Below are 22,295 nucleotides of genomic sequence, written 5' to 3'. Positions count from 1 at the left end.
CCCCCTCTCTCTCATAACTGAATTGTTATATAGAGTGCTAGTCACGCACATAGATTTTGTTATTTCCTCTTGGTGTCTTTTTTTTGGCATTCTGTGGGAAGTCACATAATGTCTGTTTTTAGACTTTTCTATTGTCCTTTTGTAATTTACTTGTCAGCAGTTCTGCTGATGTGAAAATGCACAAATGCACGCAATCAGAATAATAGAAGTATGAAAGGAAACATCTGTTCTGTTCCTATTGAAGAAACATCACGTATTGCTGAGTTTAGATATTTGTTCTGCAAACATGAGAAAAGCATGCGATACTTGCTTTCCAATATTGCTTTGTTAGGCTTTTTCTGATGCTGTGAAGAGAAGCCTGTCTGTTATACATATAGTATGAATGCCCATTTTACATTGCTAAACTCTATACATATATTCAAGCAAACTTTTTATTCTATGCTTTATCTTTCAGCATATTTACAACAGAATTAATTTCAACCTTATATTCATAATCTCTAACAGTGTTCCCTTAAAAGACACAGTTACCATTCAACACAATCAACATTTCATTCAACCATTAATAGCAAATGTTTGTTTTATTTTCATGCTTTAAAGTCAATTCTATAAAGGTGTCTAAGCCCAAGTTTCTTTAAATAAAAGTACATATAATAAATGTATAGATATGCCTTAGTCCCTGCTCATAGTTTAAATAAATAGATAAAATAAGTCATAAAAGTTGCAGGCTAATGAAAAAGAACAAGTCTTTGTGGATATTTTAAAAATGGACAGCATGGGCTCTCTTCCAAACAAGAGATAAAGTTCAAGAGATGTGGCGCTTGCAGCAAAAAGGAAAGGCACAAAACATCACTAGATCCACTGTAGTATTCTCCAGCACTCCCAGGAATGAACAACACTAAGGTCTGCCTCAGATATATGCAAATATGAGCTCTGTCATATTGGGAGGGGTTCAAACCATGCAAGCCTAAATACACTTAATACTAGAACTTTAAAGCTGTTACAAGAATGAATAGGTAACCAGGACAGACTCAAAAGGACAGAAGTTGTGTGAAGACAATAACTTATAATTAACTGTCCTACCAAATTTTGACTGCACATAATCATTTAACTTCTGTTAGGAAGCCTTATACATATGTTAAGAATAGGAAAACGTACCTGTCAGACATGTTAGAACACATTCTGTTTTAATAACAGATGCATTGCCGGCTGTACAGCTATAATTGGCATTACAGTCTTCAGTATCTATGGGTGCTTCAAGTAGTGAGCAGTTAACAAAGTGAGGAGTACAGTTCCTGATGCCATTGGTGACGTTTGAACCATTCTTCTGCCAATGAAAGGTGATGTTACTGCCTTCTTCCACCCAGCATTTAAGGATAAATTTACTATTTGCCATACAAGTCTGCTCATTTGTCAAGTTAGTCAAGTTTTCAGAATTCTTCAGTAAACAATTGGTACTTCCTGATTTCTTGTTTAAAAATATACTAGAAATTTTTGCTGCAATATAAAACATAATAATTGTATTTATTTTTCCTCATACAAAGCACACAAAATAATCATTATAGTGAAAAAAAATCATCTGTTTAAAACAATGTCTGAATTTGCTAAACAATTTCATCTGTGTGTTACAAAAGGCTAAATATGCTAGACAGTTTGTTTAACTAATGTGTTTGGTGCACCAAGCTGACTTTATATAAATGAATATTTGTCTGTAGCAAATACAAAAAGTCTTTTTCATATTATGTTATGCATAGTGTCATGAAAATAGGCAACAAACCAATCAGCAATAGGGAGATGATCCACAGGTCCATGCAAAGACTTTTATGGCTAAATATGTGAATATATGAGTTTGTAACAATGTTCACCATACTGCTAAGTAGCTAAGGATTCTTATCAAAAACAAACAAAAAAGGCAGATTTCTGGCTGTTTGTAGACTACAGTCTTTTCAGTTTTCAGTGCTGATAGACAAGGAAGTTACTGCTGTAACTGAGAGAAGGGACTGCAGCCCATACATTACACAGCTGCCCTTATAGGTCACATAAAATATGCACCTGTTTACAACTATCTGTTCTTTGTGATTGGACAACAGGCTCACTTTGCCCTCTAAACTTCCATCCAGACTGAACCACAAGGAAGTACTTTATAAGGAAAGCCAGACAATGGGGGTGGGAATTCATTGTTGACAATTGTAATATTTTGATGATATTCAGAGGCACAGTCTATTTGTTGGGTGTACTGATTTGCTTAATGTTAGCAACATCAACATCAGCCTTCATGTGAGTTTTCATTATCATTTGTTGTCTCCTGATGTTCTGTGAGGTACTAAAGACTAGGAGCCTAATATAATTTTCAGTTCCATATTATTACTCAACAAATGGCTTGAGGGATCTCCATCCGACTGATAATAACAGCTGTTTGTTAACCAGTTACACCCTCTGGACACAGAATCCCTTTTCAGGGGTGACCCAGGAGCAGTGTCTGGTTAAGCAACATACTCAAGATCAGACACTAGGCAAATGAAAGATGAAGGAATCAAACCCTGCACCACATAAACTACAGCTCACAGAGTTAACCATCTGTACCTACTGACAATTGAACTTATATTGATAACGAATACTTCAAATACATTTAAAAAGCTAGTGAGAGTAGCTGTTATGAAAATAGTTTCAATGAAAAAAACAAAACTTTAATTTTTATTATAGTTAAAGGTATTTATTGGTCACTGCTGGTTTAGGAAAGATACTAAAACCAAATTAATTTAGAGTGGGGAGGAGTAAAACATTTACATTCTAAAGATGAAACGCTAGAAAAGATGCTGATAAAACAAGAAAATGTATTTAAAGAAGAAATTATGTCAAAGGGAATCACATCTATTGTTTATATTCCAATAGACACAAGTTCCGCATGCTTTATGTGAAAAAATAAGTAAAGGTTAAAAAGTAAAAATAGTCATGTAAAATAGTTAGAAATACCTATGAGATGGGATATATCAGAGCAACTGTTAGTTTATATGCCATGGGCATTGCACCATAATAAACTGAGCGAATTAATCAATGAAATAAAAAAAGTCTTGTCAGCAATAAGTGCATCTGTATGTCTTTGAATGCCTTAAAATGACCATTTTAAGTAACTGATTACTATCATTAATTGTCAGAGATGGCTGTATATTGTATAGGTCTAGTGTCACAATCCATGTGTAAAGTTGTTCAGAAGTACTGAAAATGTTACAGTAAACTTATTCTGAAATGTATGGAAGGTTATTTTGCCAGAACATATGTATGGTGTTCTGACATGGATGTGGTTGTAGAAAAAGAAATAAGTAGCAATAACAAACTCACTCTTAGTCCCTCGGGAAGTAAACACAAAGCCATTAACTAAACTACATGCAGACTGTTACTGTCCATTTCTCAGAAATTTTTTTTAATTTTCCATTATAATAACATCAAAAACAATGACATTCAAAATGAGAAAAGCACAATTATATTTTTGTAATCTCTGAACCTATATCAGATTACATTATTTTTTTCTTTTCATTTTATCTAAATGTATCAAGTATCATTTTAATTTTAATCAGTAAATAGCTTCTACTTATTCCAGTATTTCTAATTAGATTTGGCAACATTTTGTTCTCATTTACATTTCTTTCATTTCATATTCCTAAATAATAGTGGTCAAGTTTATCAATTCAGAAAAAGGAATAATTTAAGTATTTTCAGTTTTATTATAGGATCATAGGAAGTTACTAGGCTACTGCCCCTGAGGCTCTTACAAGCCTAGCCAAGAATTTAGCCCATGTTCTGAAAAGTCAGCACCCAATGCCCCTGTCCATCAGGGATACAGGTGGAACCCCAGGAGTGTATTTTCTGTTCCCCATCCAGTTATCCAGGTTGTGTTTAAAAAGGGTTAATGAGGTACTCTGCTTGACACAAGAGGGAGTCTATTCCACAAAATGGAGAGTCTCTGGGACACAAATCTGTCCTGCCAGAAAGTCATGTTGATATCACAGACCAGGTTGAGGTCTCGCATGAGGGTTACTTGAGTGCACCTTGATTTGCGGATATGCAGCAGTCCCATCAAGGTGGGGTCTGAAATTGCTTTGTATGCCAGACAGAGGTCACCTCTGAAGAGTAAGCAGGAGACTGAGTAGATTTAGCCTATCTGTGCAGGGTAGATGTTTGGGGCCCTGGATTCTCCTGGTGAAGAACCTCTGTGGTCTCTCCAGCTGCTGCATATGCTTTGACAGGTACAATTTCATATTACTGTTTTATGAGCTATAGTAAAGAGAAAGCAAAGAAGGGACCAGTTTGTTTTTTCTAAATATAAGGAAATAATTGATCATTGGAAATAATTAAATATTTCAGTATTGCAAAATTATTTGTCTAAAATGCCTGCACAAAATTTTGAAATTTGAACCATGACCAGTCAGTTATTTGAATGCTATTACATTGCCAACATGCCATAATATCTTACTTGTATGGTTTACAAATTTGATGTGCCATAAGAAGTTAATAGTTTTTAATTTTACTTATAAATAGCCTCAGAAATAAAGATGATGATTGTTTTAATACAAATCAAGTGTGCTTTTTATCTATGCTTGAATAATTAGAATAATCTGTTGTTTACATATATAACCAATAAAACTCAGTGAAAATGTTCTTCTGATTAAAGATAAGTAGATTTGTGAAAGAATAACTTCAAGTACTTGCTATAATAGTGTTATTCAAATATGCTAATAATTGAATATATTCAGATAATAATTTTTTGGCAAAATGCTAAGTTTTTTTCTATCAGAAACTGTCATATGGGTTGTATTAACAACCAGTTTTCCAAATCAAAATCGTATTAATAAACTAATTTATATGTTAGTAATATGTTGGTTCCCTTAAGACAAGTAAACCAAGAAACAAATTCATTTTAAATCAAAATTCATATTTTACTTATCATAGAAGTATTTATGAATTCTGAATGTATTTATTTAATCTTTGTTAACCAAGTAGGTGGAGAGGAAATGTACAACCTGGAAACAGAGCAATGACCCTACCCCAATAAATCCACAAAATGAAGTTGATAAAGAGGAACAAAAAGAAACATGATTCTCACATTCTCAAAGGATTCAATGGAAATATAAATGCATTTTTTATTATTGTATGCATAATGTATTTCTAACTGCAATTATATTCATGTAGGCTGACTACTACAAGACAAGGATAACAATATTAAGGTAAGTTAACATCGCAGATTGAGAGGCACTTGTTGGTTTATATATAACACTAACTTCAAATAACACAAAATTCCAGAACCAAGAAATTCGAAGAACAAGCAGGTAGACCACTGATGGAAATAACAGACTTAAATTTAGAGCTTTCGTTGGTTGTAAACCATAAGACTTCATCAGAATGAAGTCTTATGGTTTACAACCGACGAAAGCGCTAAATTTAAGTCTGAGTTATTTCCATCTGTGATATAACACTAACTTCTTAAATAGCATTTTCACAGTCTGATCTCCAATAATTTTTCTGTATTAGTAGTTCAAATAAGTATAAGTTTTAAAATTTTCCTTCAATAATTTATACAAGGATTTATTATTAGCTTACTTAAAATATTTTTTTAATGTTGCTAAATCTGTTTTTTTTTTCTTCTCTTGATATCAAGTGTGTCATGTACACCCATTTATACTTAGTGGAATTAACCATATGAATGCACATATTTCATAAGCTCATATGCTCATAGCAGATTTCTAGGCTAGTGGCCCTAGAGCCTTTGCAAGCCTAGCCATGTTAATCCCAAGTGTCCCTATTTGTTCTTTTTTGGGTAGCTCACAAAACACATTAATGAACATAGCAGGTCTGTGATCAACACCAGCTACCCCTGTCCATGAGGGACATGGATGCCTCCCCAGGGGTGAATCTGCGGTCTCCCATCCATTTATCTAGGTTGCATTTGAATACAGTCAGTGAGGAGCTCTGTTTTTGTGAATAGGGAGTCTTTTCCAGAGAAGCGGCACTCTCCTGGAGACATATGTGTCTCTGCAGCATAATGTGTTAATGTCACAAGCTAGGTTGAGATCCCAAGAGCGAGTGACTCTTGGGTCATTTCACTTGTGAATGTGCAGCATTTCCATTAGAGTGGGGTTGGAGATTGCCCTATAGAGAAGCACAAGTCACCTCTCAGCAGCCTATAAGATACAGAGTAAATTGACAGGGCTTTCAACCTGTCCAAGTAGGTCATGGTTTGGAGTCCCTGTATTTTCTTAGTAAGAAACTGTTGAGGTCTCTCCAGCTGCTGCCAGTATCTGATGAGGTACATGCAAAAGGATGTATTATACTCTATTAATGGTCTGATAAAGGTCGGGTACAATGGAATTATAACATCCCTTGAACTGGATGCTATTCCCTTGCTTATGAGACGTGCTACATAGAAGTGGAAACTTGGTGGTCAAAGTTCAGATTGCTATCATCCTATGTTCCTAAGTCTCGCACCACTGGGTTGGAACTCAGGGGGGTACTGTCAATATTTATTGATGTTTGTTTACCCAGAAAGTCCAACTGGGTAATAAATATGCATTTTAAGTGGAGGTCAAGGAAGAAAAGCTCTACTGAGTTAGATAACATCAAATAAAAAAGTAGTATCCGTACATACATACACATAATCTGACAGTGGAATACACAGGACACTTAGTGTCATTTACTGGTTTTTATTGATCTGATGAAGCTTCATCTAGCTATTGGTTGGTAGGCCAAAGAGCATTAGACTCTTTAGTTTTTTGTTTTAGTTACTTGTATCAGATTTAGTAACAGCTATAAACCAATGACATTTCCCAAGGCCAGAATACACCCTTTCCTTTATATCAGCATAGTTACCCAATCAGACCCGCATCTAAGATTTTGTAATAAACCTCCCTTGGCTCATGCTACATGGCCTGAGGCTATGGTGCCTTCCTTTCCTGAACAGATTCACCACTTCCTATAATTTAGCTCTAGCTTCACACATTTAAATTAAGTCTCTTTTCAACAAAAATTCACACATTTAAGCAAACCCGTGACTGGGTGTGGGTAATGCTGGATTTACCCAACGTTGGTATGGTTTAATCATGTGGGTGAAGCAAAAGTGATCAAACAAAGCAACTCTGGATACATCCAGCATTACCAACACTCAGGAGTGGATTATTGTTATTATAGAATTACATTTTATAAGAAAGAAATTACTCATCTTTCTTAAATAATGTTGTTATGTAATGCTGCTGTAGTAAATAATGTCATTATATAATGCCACTGTAGTAAATAATTACTTTATATAATGCCGATGTAGTGTTCCTCCACATTCTTCAGCCTTTTCTGATGTATTGCATAAGTGTATAGCACTTACATTCCCACGCTCGCACAGTACATCAATGTTGTTCAAGAAACCTGGGCAAAGCCCAACACAATGTGGGGGGGGGGATAAAATGTCCAAAAATAGAGACAGACTGCATTGCTCTTTTATACTTAAGTTACTAGAATGAGAGGTTTTGTGTTAGTGTGCATTTTCTGATGATATGAATATTAAACCTTAATTATCTGCCATTATTATGAAGCCTAAACCTTAATTATCTGCCATTATTTAATTACTTCCATTCCCACTGACTTATCAGAAAACTTTTTTTAATGAGGAAAAAAACAAAACTATGAGGCAAAATGCTGGACATTCTGCATAGATCTGGACAGTTTGGAGGTATGAGACTCTGCCGAAATTCAAGGAGGGACAATGCAGAAATATAAAATAAATTAGGTATGTTTATGTTTCCTTCTTTTGCAGAATGTACCTGAATTTGCTTGTATTTTGCTCTGCTCTCCATAGCATATTCCAATAGAAATGTCTGGCTACTCAATGGTACTTTAGCAGCCAGAGTTTTTTTCTTTTATTATATGCTCTCTGCAGTAGGCACACTGGTTGGGCTGTCCAATCAGCATGCATGTTTTTGAACTGCAGGGAGCTGTTATTGTGTAATTGTCAGTACCCTGCCTCCACAGGCTAAAATTGTTTTAGTTTTACTACCTGCAACATCTGCCATGTATTAGCATGTATGAGTATTGACAATGGACCTCTCACCATATGATACCTGGTCTATATTTGTATCATTTATAGGCAGATTAATGTATCGTTTATAATTAATGACTGAGTAGTGTCAGTAGACTAACATGGATTAGACAGTCTGTACAGCCATATTGTTTCTGTTTTACCCAAACAATCTGTAAATGCCCTATGCAAGCGACATGGATACAGCATACATTTACAGCAGACTCACTCTTTCCCATGCTGGGAACAACACTTAGCTGCATAATATAGACTGCAGCTGTGTTGAGTGCCATGTGACTATAGTAATACTGCAGTCATTTGTCTTCAGAACATTAACTATAACTTATGCCACACATAGGTTCATAGGTGTGTACTAGGCTAATCGCCCTGGAGCCTTTACAAGCCTAGCCCATAGGATTACCCTGGCTTCGTGCCACCCGACCATAGTTCCCAGCACCTCTGTCAAGTAGAGCCACTCATTAATATTTCTCTTGAAGAGGGCCAGTGAGGTGCTCTGTTTGACATGTATGGGAAGTCTATTCCATAGCATGGGCAGTCTCTGTGTTATGAACCTGTCCCTCCAACATGTTGTGTTGATTGTGATAATGAGGTTGAGGTCTCTGGAGCATGTGGTGCAGAGGGATTAGGATTTCTTTAGGTGTAGCATTTCTAACAGAGCTGGGTCAGACATGGCTTTGTAAGTCAAGCAGAGATCGCCACTAAGTAGGCAATATGAGACAGAGAACAGCTGGATTTTTTTGAGTCTGTCCATACAGGACAAGTGTTTAACACCTAGGATCCTCTTTGTGGCCTCTCCAGTTGTTGCAGGTGAAAAATGATGTACATGCCAAATGGGGCATTGTACTCGATGATTGGCCTAATGAGGGAAGAATACAGGGAGACAATAGGTTCATAGATTGGTACTGGGCTATCTGCCCGAAGGCATATATTAGCCCAACCACATTGTGCGGTATTCACTGCTCCTTTAGTAGTTCTCTAGACCCTTGTACTAGCAGCTAGTACCCTTGGTCCCTATCTAGTAGTGCTATTGGTGTGATCCCTGGTGTGAACTTTCTGTTACCCATCCACTCATCAAGGTTCCTCTTGAAGAGTGATAGTGAGGGGCTCTGTCTTATGTAGATTGGGACCCTGTTCCATAGTAAGGGAAGTCTCTGCGAAGGGAATCTATCCCTCCAGCATGTTCTATTCATTGTTGTGCTGAAGTTTATATCCCTAGAGCATGTAGCTCAAGTAGATTTGGTTTTGCTAAGATGGAGCATGTTCAACAATTCTGGGTTGGACATGGCTCTGTACATTAGACAGAGATCGCCTCTGAGAAAGCGGTATGCAATAGAGAACAGTCTTAGCTTTTTCAATCATGCTGCATAGGGCAACTGTTTGAGGCCAGTAATCCTCTTGATTAGGTACCTCTGTGGTCTCTCCAGCGGCTGGAGATGTCTAGCCAAGTACATTCCAATTGGTGCATTGTACTCAATAATGGGTCTGATGAGGGAAGAGTAGAGGGGCACCATTACATCCTTAGATCTTGATGTGAACCCTTTCATGATCAGATGACGTCTTTCTCCCTGGATGCAAAACCCTTGGCAATGAGATGTGCCACAGAGAAGGACTTTCTGACCACAGTGGCAATGTGGTGGTCAAAAGAGAGGTTGCTGTCAGCCTGTGTTCCCAGATCTCTTATAATGCCTTCTGTGTTCAGTCGACTACCATCAATGTGGTAATTGATGGGAACTGGGTTTTTTCCCAAAGGGGATGATGACATATTTTTTGCCACTGAGCTTAAGGTCATGGTTCTGACCCCAGTCGTTGGTCTCAGTAAGGCCTTTCTGTAGGATGTCAACATCATTTGGGGAGTTAATAATAGCTCCCAACTTACAATCATCTGCAAACTTTGTCAGCCAGAGTCCCTTTGTGTTGGCTTGGACTTCAGAGAAGTAAATACCAAACAGGAGAGAACCCAGGACAGAACCCTGTGGAACTCCACTCATCACTGGTCAGCAGTCTGACTTGGAGTCAGTTACTTTCACACTGTGCGTTCTATCTGTGAGCCAGTTTGCAACCCACCTAGTGATATAGGGGTCGATGCCTAGCTTAGTGAGTTTTTCTATGATTCCTGACTGGGGAATGGTATCAAAGGCCTTGGCCAGATCAAGGTAGGTTGTATGAACCACCTTGCCTTCATCCACACCTCTGGTGACTGACTCAAAGAAGTCGACCAAGTTGAGCAGGCATGATCTACCCTTCACAAAGCCAAACTGTGTGGGATCCAGAGTTTGGAGATTCCCTGTATCCTTGTTTATTAGGTCCATGTGTTCCATAGCTTTGCATATCAGACTCATCAGGCTAATGGGGCAATAGTTCCCTGGGTCTGTAGTCACTCCTCCTTTGTGTAGAGGGATGATTGTAGCAGTGCGCCATTTGGTAGGGACAAAGCCTGAGGTGAGGCTGTGATTGAACAGGGCACACAGGTGAGGTGCCATTTCACTCTGTAGTTCATGTAGAACACAGCCAGGGATATCGTCAGGTCCCATAGAAACTGTATTCATGGCCTTGGACAGTGCTGTTTTATCCTGTGCAGCAGTAATACTGGGTGCCTGGCAATCTACTGGTATTGTGATTGGTCCTTTGGTGGGGGAGAAAGGGGTAAAGCTGGCACTGAATCTGTCGACCAGTATATTGGCAATATCTGTTGGCTTGGTATAGGAGGTACCATTGTGCAATAGCTCAGAGTAAATATGGGTATTACCGTGGAGATTATTTACATAACTATAGAAGGCCTTGTGGTTGTCTTTACTATCTGCTGCAATTCTGTATTCATAGCTAGCTTAAGAGGATTTGATGAGGGCTCTCAACTTTTTGTTGAGGCTGATAAGGGCGTTTTTCAAGTCTTGGGACTTCACCATATTCTGCATCAGTTTCCTCCTTATGTTGTAGAGTTTGTTTATGGCAGCGGGACCACCAGATTGTCTTCCTTTTTTTGGAGGACAGCATCTTGATTCTATTGGGTATGGCGAGATCCATGCATTTGTGTACGTGTTAGTACAGTGCATTGGTGTATAATTCAGCTGTCATGCAACTATTCCCCATTTGCATGGGTGCCGTGAAGTTAGCCACCTCTATTTTTAGGAGCTCAAAGTTAGCTTTGGAGAAGTTTTTCATGGTGGTTACCTTTGCGGTGGTGGGGTGGGGGGGTGGGAGGGATGTAGATTTCCAAGGTGATTAGTTTGTGGTCAGATCTAACCAGAGAGGAGTTGACTATTGGTGTAGAACAATGGTTGCTCATGTTAGTAATGACCAGGTCAAGGATGTTGCTTCCTCTAGTGGGGGGTAAGAACAAGCTGGTCACTGGCATTGGAATTAATGAATTCCAGGAAATGTTGGGCAAGTGTACTGGTACATGAGTAGTTTTCCCAGTTAATGGAGGTGTAGTTGAAGTTGCCCAGTATGAGAGTGTTAGTTTGGACCCTAATATTATCCAGGGTGCATAGGAATGTGGAGTGTAAGTCTTGGGACATGGTTGGGGACCTATAGCAGGCTACAACTTGAATTGCTGTCTTACCCAATGTTAGCTGCACCTGAAGTATCTTTGATGCATTATGCTGGGCTGCCAGTCTGGAGGTGTGCGTATCCTTTATGAATATGGAAACACCACCGCCTTTGAAGCTTCAGTCAAAGTCTGGGGCCGAAAGGTGTGGAATGAGTTATAGCCCGGTAGTGCAGGGGTGCTTTCTGCTGCATTGAACCAGGTCTCTGTTACAGCACAAATGTCGATGTTCTCCATTTTAAGGAGTGCTTCAAGTGAGTGCATTTTGAGATTTAGATTCTAGCGTTGAGCAGCATGACCCTCAGATTGCATTTGTTTGTAGCTGTTATGGTGGTAATTTGGTCTTTGGAACACCACATAAAAAGGCACTATAGGGGTGGCAAGAGCCATGGCCAATATCTGGAAGCCCAGGGGTGACAGATGCAGGCCATCTCTGGCAAAGCATCAAGGTCTGTCAGTCATGTCATCCCAGAAAGACAGATACTGGATCCCCTTAGAATGACACCAGAAACTTAGCCAATTGTTGAAAGCAATAATTTTCTGCTTGTACTGTGGTATCATTCTGGGTGATGGTAGGAGGCTGCTCAGGGCTAGTGTCATACCCACCTGCGCTACATAATCTAAGAGCTCCTCCATGTCTCTTTTCATGTAGTCTAAAAATGAATTGCCTGTCTTGGTACTTGAAGCATGAATGCCTGCATGCAAAGTCAGGAATCTAACCACTATAATATCTTGTTTTTTGTTTTTTTTTTTTGCTTATGGCTGGCTTATTACTTTCCTTTTTCAATATCTTTTGTCATTAGATGGAGTATACTGAAATAGGAGTCCATCGTATTTAACTGTGTTTGGATTACTGTCATAGAATGTTATAATTTATCTTAGACCTACCATATGGAGAGCCCTTGCATGGCTTTTGACACACACTAGTAATTGATATATTAGTAAATATATTCATTCTTTGAAGGAAAGGTTGGTATATTACCTGACATAAGGAATACAAGGCAGATGCATGCAGTCATCATGACAGCTAGACAATTCCCAGCATGGTGATAACTAGCTGCAATTATGATTACAACTGCATAACACTTGACTGGTTGTCATGCAATCGTTAGTACATGTGTCAGCCATTTTAAATATGACATATAGCATCAACTTTTCACATTACAGATAAGATTATGCACTAGCAGATGTGCAAATCCAGTGTCGATAGATAGATGAAGTATCTGCATCAGTTAGGCACTAACTACATAGAGTATGAATACAGCACATAAGCTTTAACATATTAGTTAGCAATAGGAATCGCTATGCCAAGCAGGTGTGAAAGGTTTGAGCTATTCTACTTTAGTGTGGTCAGATAGCCTATAGTGCACATTTATGACTCCCAGCTCAAGTGAGCTGGCAATGAATTATATGTTAAAAGATTTAAATACCGCATATCATGTAAACTGGATTTAGATCTGATAAAGTTCTGTTAAGGGAGAAAATGCTCACCTATTTAAGCATTTATCTTTCAGAATAAAATATTGATTTCTAAACAAGTTGTAAGTGCTTGATTATGTTGAAGTCTCAGCTGAGACTGGCTACAGTTTGTGGTTCTTTGTTTCTGATTTTAAGGAGTTTCAGCAGCTGAGCAGTGGAGTGTTTAGACGGAGAAATATACAGAGAATTTCATCAGAAGACTCAACAGACTGAGCAAACCATGTGCCACTCCTAGAAGAACTTTTTGAGAACATAAAGAGCTACTCACTAATTATAAGTATTCAAAGGTAAAATAGGTGGGAACATCCGTAACTAAATCTGATTGCACATTTAATAAGCCACGTCTTGACATTATTAATAGTAAAGAAATTTCTATTTTATATTCCCTGCTTTGAAAAATATGCAGCAGTTCATAGAATAGTATAAGCAGATCCAAACAAAGCAATTTTTTTTTTACTATTGCAATTTGAATATCAGACTGTAAAATCATCTCATGGTCATTAACAAATATAACCATCTCTTAAACCAACATTAAACATCTGAATTAATCATGTCACCTTATTCAATCCAGGTGAAAATATAGCTTAATAATCCACATTTTCTCATTATACAAACAATGTTGTTTTTTTTTTATTGGAACTAGGTGACAGTACTCATTCAATACCAGTAAAGGTTATGGATAGTGACAGTTTACAGATGCCCTAAGGCATAGGCATACACCAAAGCCTTTCTAGCACTGATAACTGGGAACCATGGGGGCATTAATGGCCAGACTTAAAATGGCTCTAGGGCCATTAGCCTAGTAACCTGCTATGATCCCATGAAAGTAAAATCAGATCCAGGATATTTATGTTTATATTTAACAATGATACTATGTTCATATCAAAATGTTAGACTTTTTACATGAAGTGCAGCTTTGTGTAAAAATTGTAGAAGTCTCCTCCACGCAAAAGGTGCTGCCTACACAGGTCGCCAAATTACCCATGTGTGCTGCAAGTCATTAATTCTCTAATATCAAAAAGTTTGTGTAAGTATTTTAGATGTTAACTCATTTTATCTTGATTACATTGATTCATAGCATACATTTGCCACATGGAAAACACTGCATCTGTTTATTGCCGGCAAATTGCTGGCTGGATCGTATGACTATAAGGATTTTTATAAGCAGACAGTTGTTGTCCAATATTCCTTCCGTTTTTATATGATAACCTACATATCTATGACATAACTGTACTAAAGAATCTGTCTGCTGTTAGAATCAAGAATGTAACGACACTTGTTCAGTTACATTTAGCCTTCAGATAATGAAACGTCTAGTTTTGGCGGAAATGATTACGTCCCGAGCTGTAAGGTCCACATTTGAATAACAAACTGTATGGAAAACAATACAACAGTAGGATCTGAATCGCAGTTTTAATAAATATACAGATTTCAGTTTTGGACCTCTTGATGATTCCTAATGAGGAAATGCAGTGATGGTCATAAATGGAATCCTAGTGCAAATTACAATTTTTAGGATTTTTGTCTTGTACTATGATTATCTTTTATGCGTGAGGAAAAAGGCCAATCCTGTTTATATCAGAACAAGACCCAGAGAAAGCAGACTAGCTCATGAGCGTGGAAAATAGACAATTCTTTGAGCTGTACCCTGTTCTCTACATGTCGTTTACTAGTGCAGTCGAGAAATGTCACCTGCAGCTGTTCTGACTGAAATCACTGCAGAAGTCTGACATGCACCAGTGATTACAGAAGACAGACAACTTTCACATCTGCAACCAGTAAATGCAAGAACACTAGTAGCTATCAAACCTTCACTTTTGCTTGTTGATACCATAGCTATCTGTTCTACTCACAGAATATTACCTACACATTCAAATAAAAGATTGTGTTAGTGATAGAACCTTGTTTCTTGAGAAAGAGAAAAGGCTGTGTTCTGTTTTCACTGATAGCCTGTTTGTCTAGCCAAACTTTCTTCACAGAAAATGACAACAAAGTCTTGAAAAGTTAAATTTAAATTCCTTACAGTGACAAGTGTAGAACATTCAGAGTTTTCAAACTGCTAAATGTTATGGCTTTATGCTGTGAGTTCTTAGTCTTAGAATGAGGAGTATAATCCGTTTGTTATTCAATCATTAACCTAGTTGGTATATACTGTTAAGCATCGTTCACCAAATTCACCTTTGCTTCACTAGGAATTACACTAAAAGCAATCATCCAGCTATATGTGGACTATAACGGTTTTCGTATAGTCCCTCTGTGCTTTACCAAGAAAGACATTTCTTTAGTTAACCAAACTGTGCAGTGGATGAGTCCCAGCTTAGGTACCTCTGTTCTTTCTACAAACCTGCACTGAGAAGTTTTCATATTGCCACTTCTGTCTGTGTTTTGTGGATTTCTTACTAATATTTTTTAATTTTTTTATGTTTAGTATGTGACAAAACTACTCTGTTATTCTAAACATGTAAATTGCATAAATGTTCCTATGCAATCTTCATGATAATAACTTAGCCAACGGAAGTTTAATTATCCCCAAAGGATACCTAGGCTAAATGTCAAGCCATGTTGAACCTCTGTGCTGTCCCAGGACACTGTCCTTATATCACACCCTTTTTGCCCCACACAGCATGCATGACCAAATGCAGGATTCCCATGAGAACTCTGTCCATCTTATAAGCAAGAAATATTGAAAGACGTAAGAGCAGCTGCAGCTGTTCAGTTTTACACTCCAATTCCTGAGAATCAGTTTTGTCCTGAGTTGTTAGCAAGCAAAACTCAAAAATCAACATTTTATATATTTATTCTCCATCGTACTTAAAGTTTTTACTAAAACCCCTTCTTCCACTCCCATACCAGTACTAGGTTTACTGGTGGGATTGCATAAACATTTTTTGCTCCTTAATAGCATTTTCTTTTAGGATAGTCTACCCTTCCATTCATTCTTAAAATATCCACTGACTGTACCTTACTACTTGGAAGATAAAAAGTTAACCTGTTTAGTGTTTGCTTCAATATGTTTCTAATGACATAGCTGGTCTGTTGAGCAAAGTGGGGTGAGAACATTTTAATGCCCCCTCCCCCATCGTGACTTCTGAACATTGTTTACTTCTGTATTGCACCATACCTGTTTTTCTAGGAGGTTAGCAGTGTCCTTAACCAACCCACATATCATCATCAACATCCCCCCTTTTGCCCATTTTTACATGGGGTTGGGGTGTTACATCAATATTAGTCAATGTGAGCAAACACTCGTCACATGGTTATTTTTGTTACTATGTGGCCTTTCACATGGTCCTCAACTATTTTGGGATTGTTTACTGTGTTTAGCGACTCTGATTAACTAACGTACATACATTTTTGTTACTATGTGGCCTTTCACATGGTCCTCAACTATTTTGGGTTTGTTTACTGTGTTTAGCGACTCTGATTAGCTAACGCACATACACTGTAGTGCCTGTACATATGTAGCACCGACTATGAGTGATTGCACATACAATAGCTGGCTACTATTTTATAACTTTTTTTCCTGCTTCCCGCCCTACATCTGTAGACATTACTTTAGATTTACCTGCATAGCGCATTGCTTATACCAAACATTATACTGAATCAGTGTGACTGCCTTCAAAGCAATGGTCACTTTGCCGTTCTGTACTAGTAGTTTTTTTTTTTATTCACTCTGGTACTTTGTCAGTGAGACTCTAATAAACTCCTAGATAATAGCTAGGATTTCCTTACTGACATGTAATTTTGTTAGTTAATATCTATTAAACTCCTCTAGGTTATAGCTAAGAATTCCCTACTGAGGTGATACTTTGTTAGTGTTAATCTAAGAAACTCATGTGGGTAATAGCTAGGATTTCCTTACTGGCCGTATACAGTACCGAGTAGTGCATGAGGAATGCTCTAGCTCCCTGACTCAACTTTTTGCACACTTTACAAGGGAGTAATTTACAAAATAACTCGTATAGCTTTGTCTGCATACATATCTTCCAGATAATATCGTCGCTTATGATACTCGTTGAAAAGATCATTCCTGGGAACCTATTTATTTATTTATTTACTTACAAGTTCTATATACCTACTAGGCATTGCTATGATTTTCGCGCTTATTAAACAAAGTTAGCGCTGTACACGTGGAACGCTATAAGTGTTCCAGTACTGCTGGCTTTGCTAAACACTACCTCACACAGCTAAATTTCATTTTCAGATTTAGATCACATTAGATAACATCCTTATTTGCATCGCTATGCTGAAATAAGCCACCTGATGAATGTAGCTCGAACATCACTTTACAGACTGACTAACTGTACGTTTTTATTAGAATTTTTATTGTACCCTTACAGTATTTGTGTTTTCATGTATTTTCTGTAAACATTAATCAAATGAAGTCTTCTCTACCTATATTTCCTAGAGCATTATAATGTATTTGAATGTTTTTGCATCATTTCTAAATACTATGACTGTTTCCCTGTCTTAATGTTTTTGAACATTTTACTATACTTGAAGGTTTTAGAATCAAATATATATTATTGTGACTGTTTACCTGCATTTCTTTTTGACTACAACTCCCAGTATTATCTACCTTATCACTTTCTCCTTTCCTACTTCTTACCAGCCTGGTGAACCTGGAACCTCTGAGCCTAATTACCTGTAAACCCCCTCCTGGAAAGTTTTTGGAAATTGGTCTAGACACTGAAAATATCCACCTGCTCCCTGAGGGTCAGCCTTTGTCAAAACTAGAGAAAGTATGTACTGTTCTCATCACAAGACATTTTTAGTAATACTTCTCCTATAAGAGCTTGCTACCCTAGGCAAGTTTCCCACTCAAGACAGCCAGCAGCCTATAACACCCCCCCCAACTTTATATATATATTTTTTTCTCTGTGCTTTTGACCTATACTCCTAGATAGTCTTTTTTAACCTGTGTGTATTAGGTCCCCCAACTACCCCTAGCCTGTAGCCTGCCCCCCCTTCCTTGAGGGATTTTGTGGCAATCAACTTTCTGGCCACTAGGTGGCACCTCACCCCGTTCTGTATCTCAACCATAAATATCTCTCAACTTGACCTATTATCCCTTTTTCTCCCTCTGTTGTTTTTCTTCAACTTTATCCCTTCTTTTATGTTTTTTGCTTCTTCCCACCTCATAATAGAGGGAAATAACTATACTCTACTTCTCTTACATCTATATGCACCTTACACTACCCTGTCAACTTACTCTTGCTTAAAAGCACCCTTATCAAACATGCTAACTTACCTCTGCTTACTCCTATTTTTCACTTACCTGCAGTTCACTCCCATATTTCTGATTGTCTTCCTTGCTTGTCCACTCTCTTGTCTCTACCCGCTTCCTTCGCCCTTCGGGCTCACTCCGCTCCTCTACCCTGCCCCCTATTCTCACCCGCCCCCAGTACTCCTGCACTTATAGTCCTCATGACCACACCCCAATCTCAATTAACCACACCCCTATCTCAATTAACCATTCAGTAAGTTTCACATCTTACTATCACTCAAACTATTCTACTGAACATCACATCCTACAATTAACTAACCTCTCGCCCACCTTTTAATTAACCTAAACAACCTCTCCTTTGTTGGAGCTACAACCTACCTTTCTCCTCCCTGCATATCTCCCCACCTTTAAAATGGGTACAACACCTATCCCCTCAAAACCAAAACCTCTTATTTACCTATCATTCCTTTCCTGTCTCATTACTACTTACCTCTTAACTTGCTATGAATACTCACTTTACTCTACCCTTCCTCTTACATCTAAACATACCTCATCACCTACACCAACTTTCTCTCCTACCTTCTCAAATCTCACTACTCAACCTAATTACCTACTAGCCAAGTACCACAGACTAACACACTTCAAACTAAGTAAACCAAAATCTAGGAAACTTATAGACACCCCACAAAAACTTCTCCACTCAAAATATTTTATATTCCTCCACTTACTGTTGGATTCAGACATTAATCCTAACCCTGGGCCACATCTTACCATTCCCAATACCTTTAGGAAACATGACAAAGCCATCTCCCTGGCACTCACCAAACCTACCAACTCTCTCTCTATTGCCCATCTCAACATACGAAGCATTTGTAACAAAACTTCTCAAGTTCATGCCCTTCTAGACACACACCAATTCGATATTTTATGCTTGACTGAAACATGGCTTAAACCCACCATCAAAGACAATGAAATCACCCCTCCCGGGTATAACATCATTAGACTAGATCGTACAACTAAAAAGGGTGGAGGGGTTGCTATTCTCCATAAAACACATATGCATATTAGTATTATAGACCAGACTTTCAGCCTTAACAACAATGCTGAAATTATCAGCTCTAAACTTCAAATCAACAGTACTAAAGCCTTAAATATCATATGTATTTACCTTCCCCCAGGGAATAACATTAACGTACTTGAATGCATCCTTAGCTCACTTTCCATCTACCTCCCTCAAGAAACACTAGTCCTAGGTGACTTCAACATAGACTGGTTTTCCTGTAATAGTACAAATCCTACCTCCCACATAAACCTCTATGGCTTTACACAACTTATAAACAGTGCTACCAGAACTAATAATACCAACAATAAGGAAACCATCTTAGACTGGATTCTTACAAACACTCCTCAACAAACCTACCAATCAGGTACTCTCCCTGATGATCTCAGTGACCACTCACTTACTTATATCATTAGGCATAAAACCAACCTAGTATTACCTACCACATACAGGACACTACGTTCAAAAAAACATTTTAACCCTGAAGAATTTCTAGCTGTATTACTACAATGTAATTGGTCCCCACTAAAATATCTCCCTCTTAATGAAGCAGTCGAATATTTCAATTCCACATTCTTATCAATCCTAGATCTTCATGCCCCAAGTCGCATTATTAGAACCAAAACTAAAGCAGCACCATGGCTGACCAATAATACTAGGCAAAAAATATCCCTCAGAAACAAATCTTGGGCTAAATGGCGTACAACTAAGACTCTAACTGACCACCAAAACTTCAAAGAGCTTAGAAACAGTACAAAAAAAGCCATCCTACTAGACAAAAAGAACTATTATCTTCCATTACAACACACCTCCAAAAAAGAACCCAAAAAATTCTGGACCAGTATTAATAATCTCTTATCCCCTGGCCAATCTATCACACCCAACCCCAAGGCTGTGACCCAAAGAATCCCACACAAACAGCCAATGACTTTAATTCATTCTTCACTAATACTATCCAATCTCTTGCCAGTCACCTATCTCCTGACACCTCTAAGCTCCTCTTACCTACTCCAAGCCCACCTCCTTCCTTTCACTTACAACCGGTATCTACCTCCTATATCTTATCACTGCTCCAAAACTCAAACCTACCACTCCTTCTGCAGACAAACTTCCTGCAGAATTCTTACAAATAGGTGCCAAAGCTATTGCCTATCCCATTTCTATTCTGATTAATAGATCCTTAAAGGAAGGTATTTTCCCCTCTATATGGAAGATATCACACATCATCCCACTTCACAAAGGAGGTAAATCAAATGACTTCTCTAACTTTTGTCCCATAGCACTCCTATCACCTATAGCTAAAATCACAGAAAAATATATCCATAAGCAAATTCTAAGCCACCTTCTGCATAACAACCTACTTGCAAACTGTCAACATGGATTTAGACCTTCCCACAGTACTACCACAGCCCTACTCTCCTTTACCAACTCTATCAACTATAACCGTAACAATAACAACCTATCATCCTCTATCTTTGTTGACTTATCTAAAGCTTTCGACATGGTAAACCATAAACTTCTTCTGCACATACTAAAATCTTTCTCACTTGATCCCCTTCCTTAACTTGGTGTACATCTTACCTAGAAAACCGTCAACAGGCAGTTCTCTGGAAAATGCACTATCCAATCTACTCCCTACATCTCTAGGTGTGCCTCAAGGCTCTATCTTGGGCCCCCTTCTATTTTCCATCTTTATTAATGACGTCCAATTAGCTATCCCATATACCACCTGTATACAATATGCAGATGATTCTACTATTATCTGTACCGCTAAATCACAAACTGAACTAAACTCTATCACTCAAAAGGCTTTTAACACTGTTGAACAATGGTTCTCTGATCGTTGTCTACTCCTTAACCCCAAGAAAACTAAATTACTCTTGTTCTCACCTACTCGTAGATCTGCCCCACTAAACTTTACTCTCTCTTCCATTGATTGCACTCTCATCTCTCCTGAAACAACAACTAAACTATTGGGCATAACCATTGACAATAATCTCAGCTTTGAAACTCACATCAATAGCACAATAAAATTAGTTAATAAAAAAACTGGATCCCTGTATAGAATCAAACCCTTCCTTTCACCTGAAGCAAGGACCACCTTAGCCAGATCACACCTTATCGCTACACTACTATATGCCTCCCCCATATACACTAATCTGTCCAAAAACAACCTTAAGAAACTAGGAACTTCCTACCACAATATTGCTTGATTTGCAACTGGATCCTCATTTAAAAACCATCACTGCCTGAACCTAAGAAAACTAGGCTGGTTAGAACTTCAGAACCAACTCACACTTCAGCAGCTCTTAATAGCTCACAAAATCCTTTACCAACCAACTAAAACACCTGTACTCTCTAGCCTCATTTCACCTTACAATAACCTGAAACATCTACGTTCTTCCAACAAACTAATGATTAATACAACCAAACCTAATAACTTTGCAGGAGATTGTCTTTTTTCCAACTCAGTCGGCAAAATGTGGAACAAATTACCCTCTGTAATCCTGTCTTTGTCCTCCCTTCCACTTTTCAAAAAGCAGCTGAAAACTCATCTCAATAATCACTGGCTTTGCTCCTGCACCAACCCAGATTAACTTCCTTTTTCACCTCCCTGTCCTCTCTACCTCCTAAATTCCTGCACTCTCTGCTTCTTATAGCCTTGTTAGCTCTCCCTTAATGACATGCACACAGTCTGATGTAATACTCAAAAAAAAAATCGATGTTTTCTTTCTTAGCACATTTGCCTATTTTACTCTGTATTTACCATGACTTTATATGTAATATGGGTATTAATTAGCCCTCTTTTTACGCATTACTATTTGTATTGTCTATCTTCATATAATGTGTTTAATTACTGGAGCTTTTCTCCCCGGGCCTCTACTGAAAATGGACATATATCCAGCTAGAC

At 38.0% G+C, this 22,295-nt stretch overlaps 1 protein-coding gene across 1 annotated transcript in view; it reads right to left on the bottom strand.

Moving 5' to 3' along the window:
• LOC122791511 overlaps nt 1-22,295 on the bottom strand; it is a 257,795-nt gene that overhangs the window by 36,820 nt on the left and 198,680 nt on the right. The window contains exon 3 of the mRNA XM_044059254.1: nt 1,156-1,494. Within this exon, the coding sequence (XP_043915189.1) occupies nt 1,156-1,494 (339 nt within the window). The remainder of the gene's footprint in view (nt 1-1,155; nt 1,495-22,295) is intronic.

This window comes from Protopterus annectens, chromosome 17.part0, assembly GCF_019279795.1.
Source record: "Protopterus annectens isolate FY-2018-M chromosome 17.part0, PAN1.0, whole genome shotgun sequence".
In the NCBI taxonomy this organism is placed as follows: domain Eukaryota; kingdom Metazoa; phylum Chordata; order Ceratodontiformes; family Protopteridae; genus Protopterus; species Protopterus annectens.
Note: the sequence above shows the minus strand (reverse complement) of the source record. Positions and strands in the feature narration are given on the sequence as shown.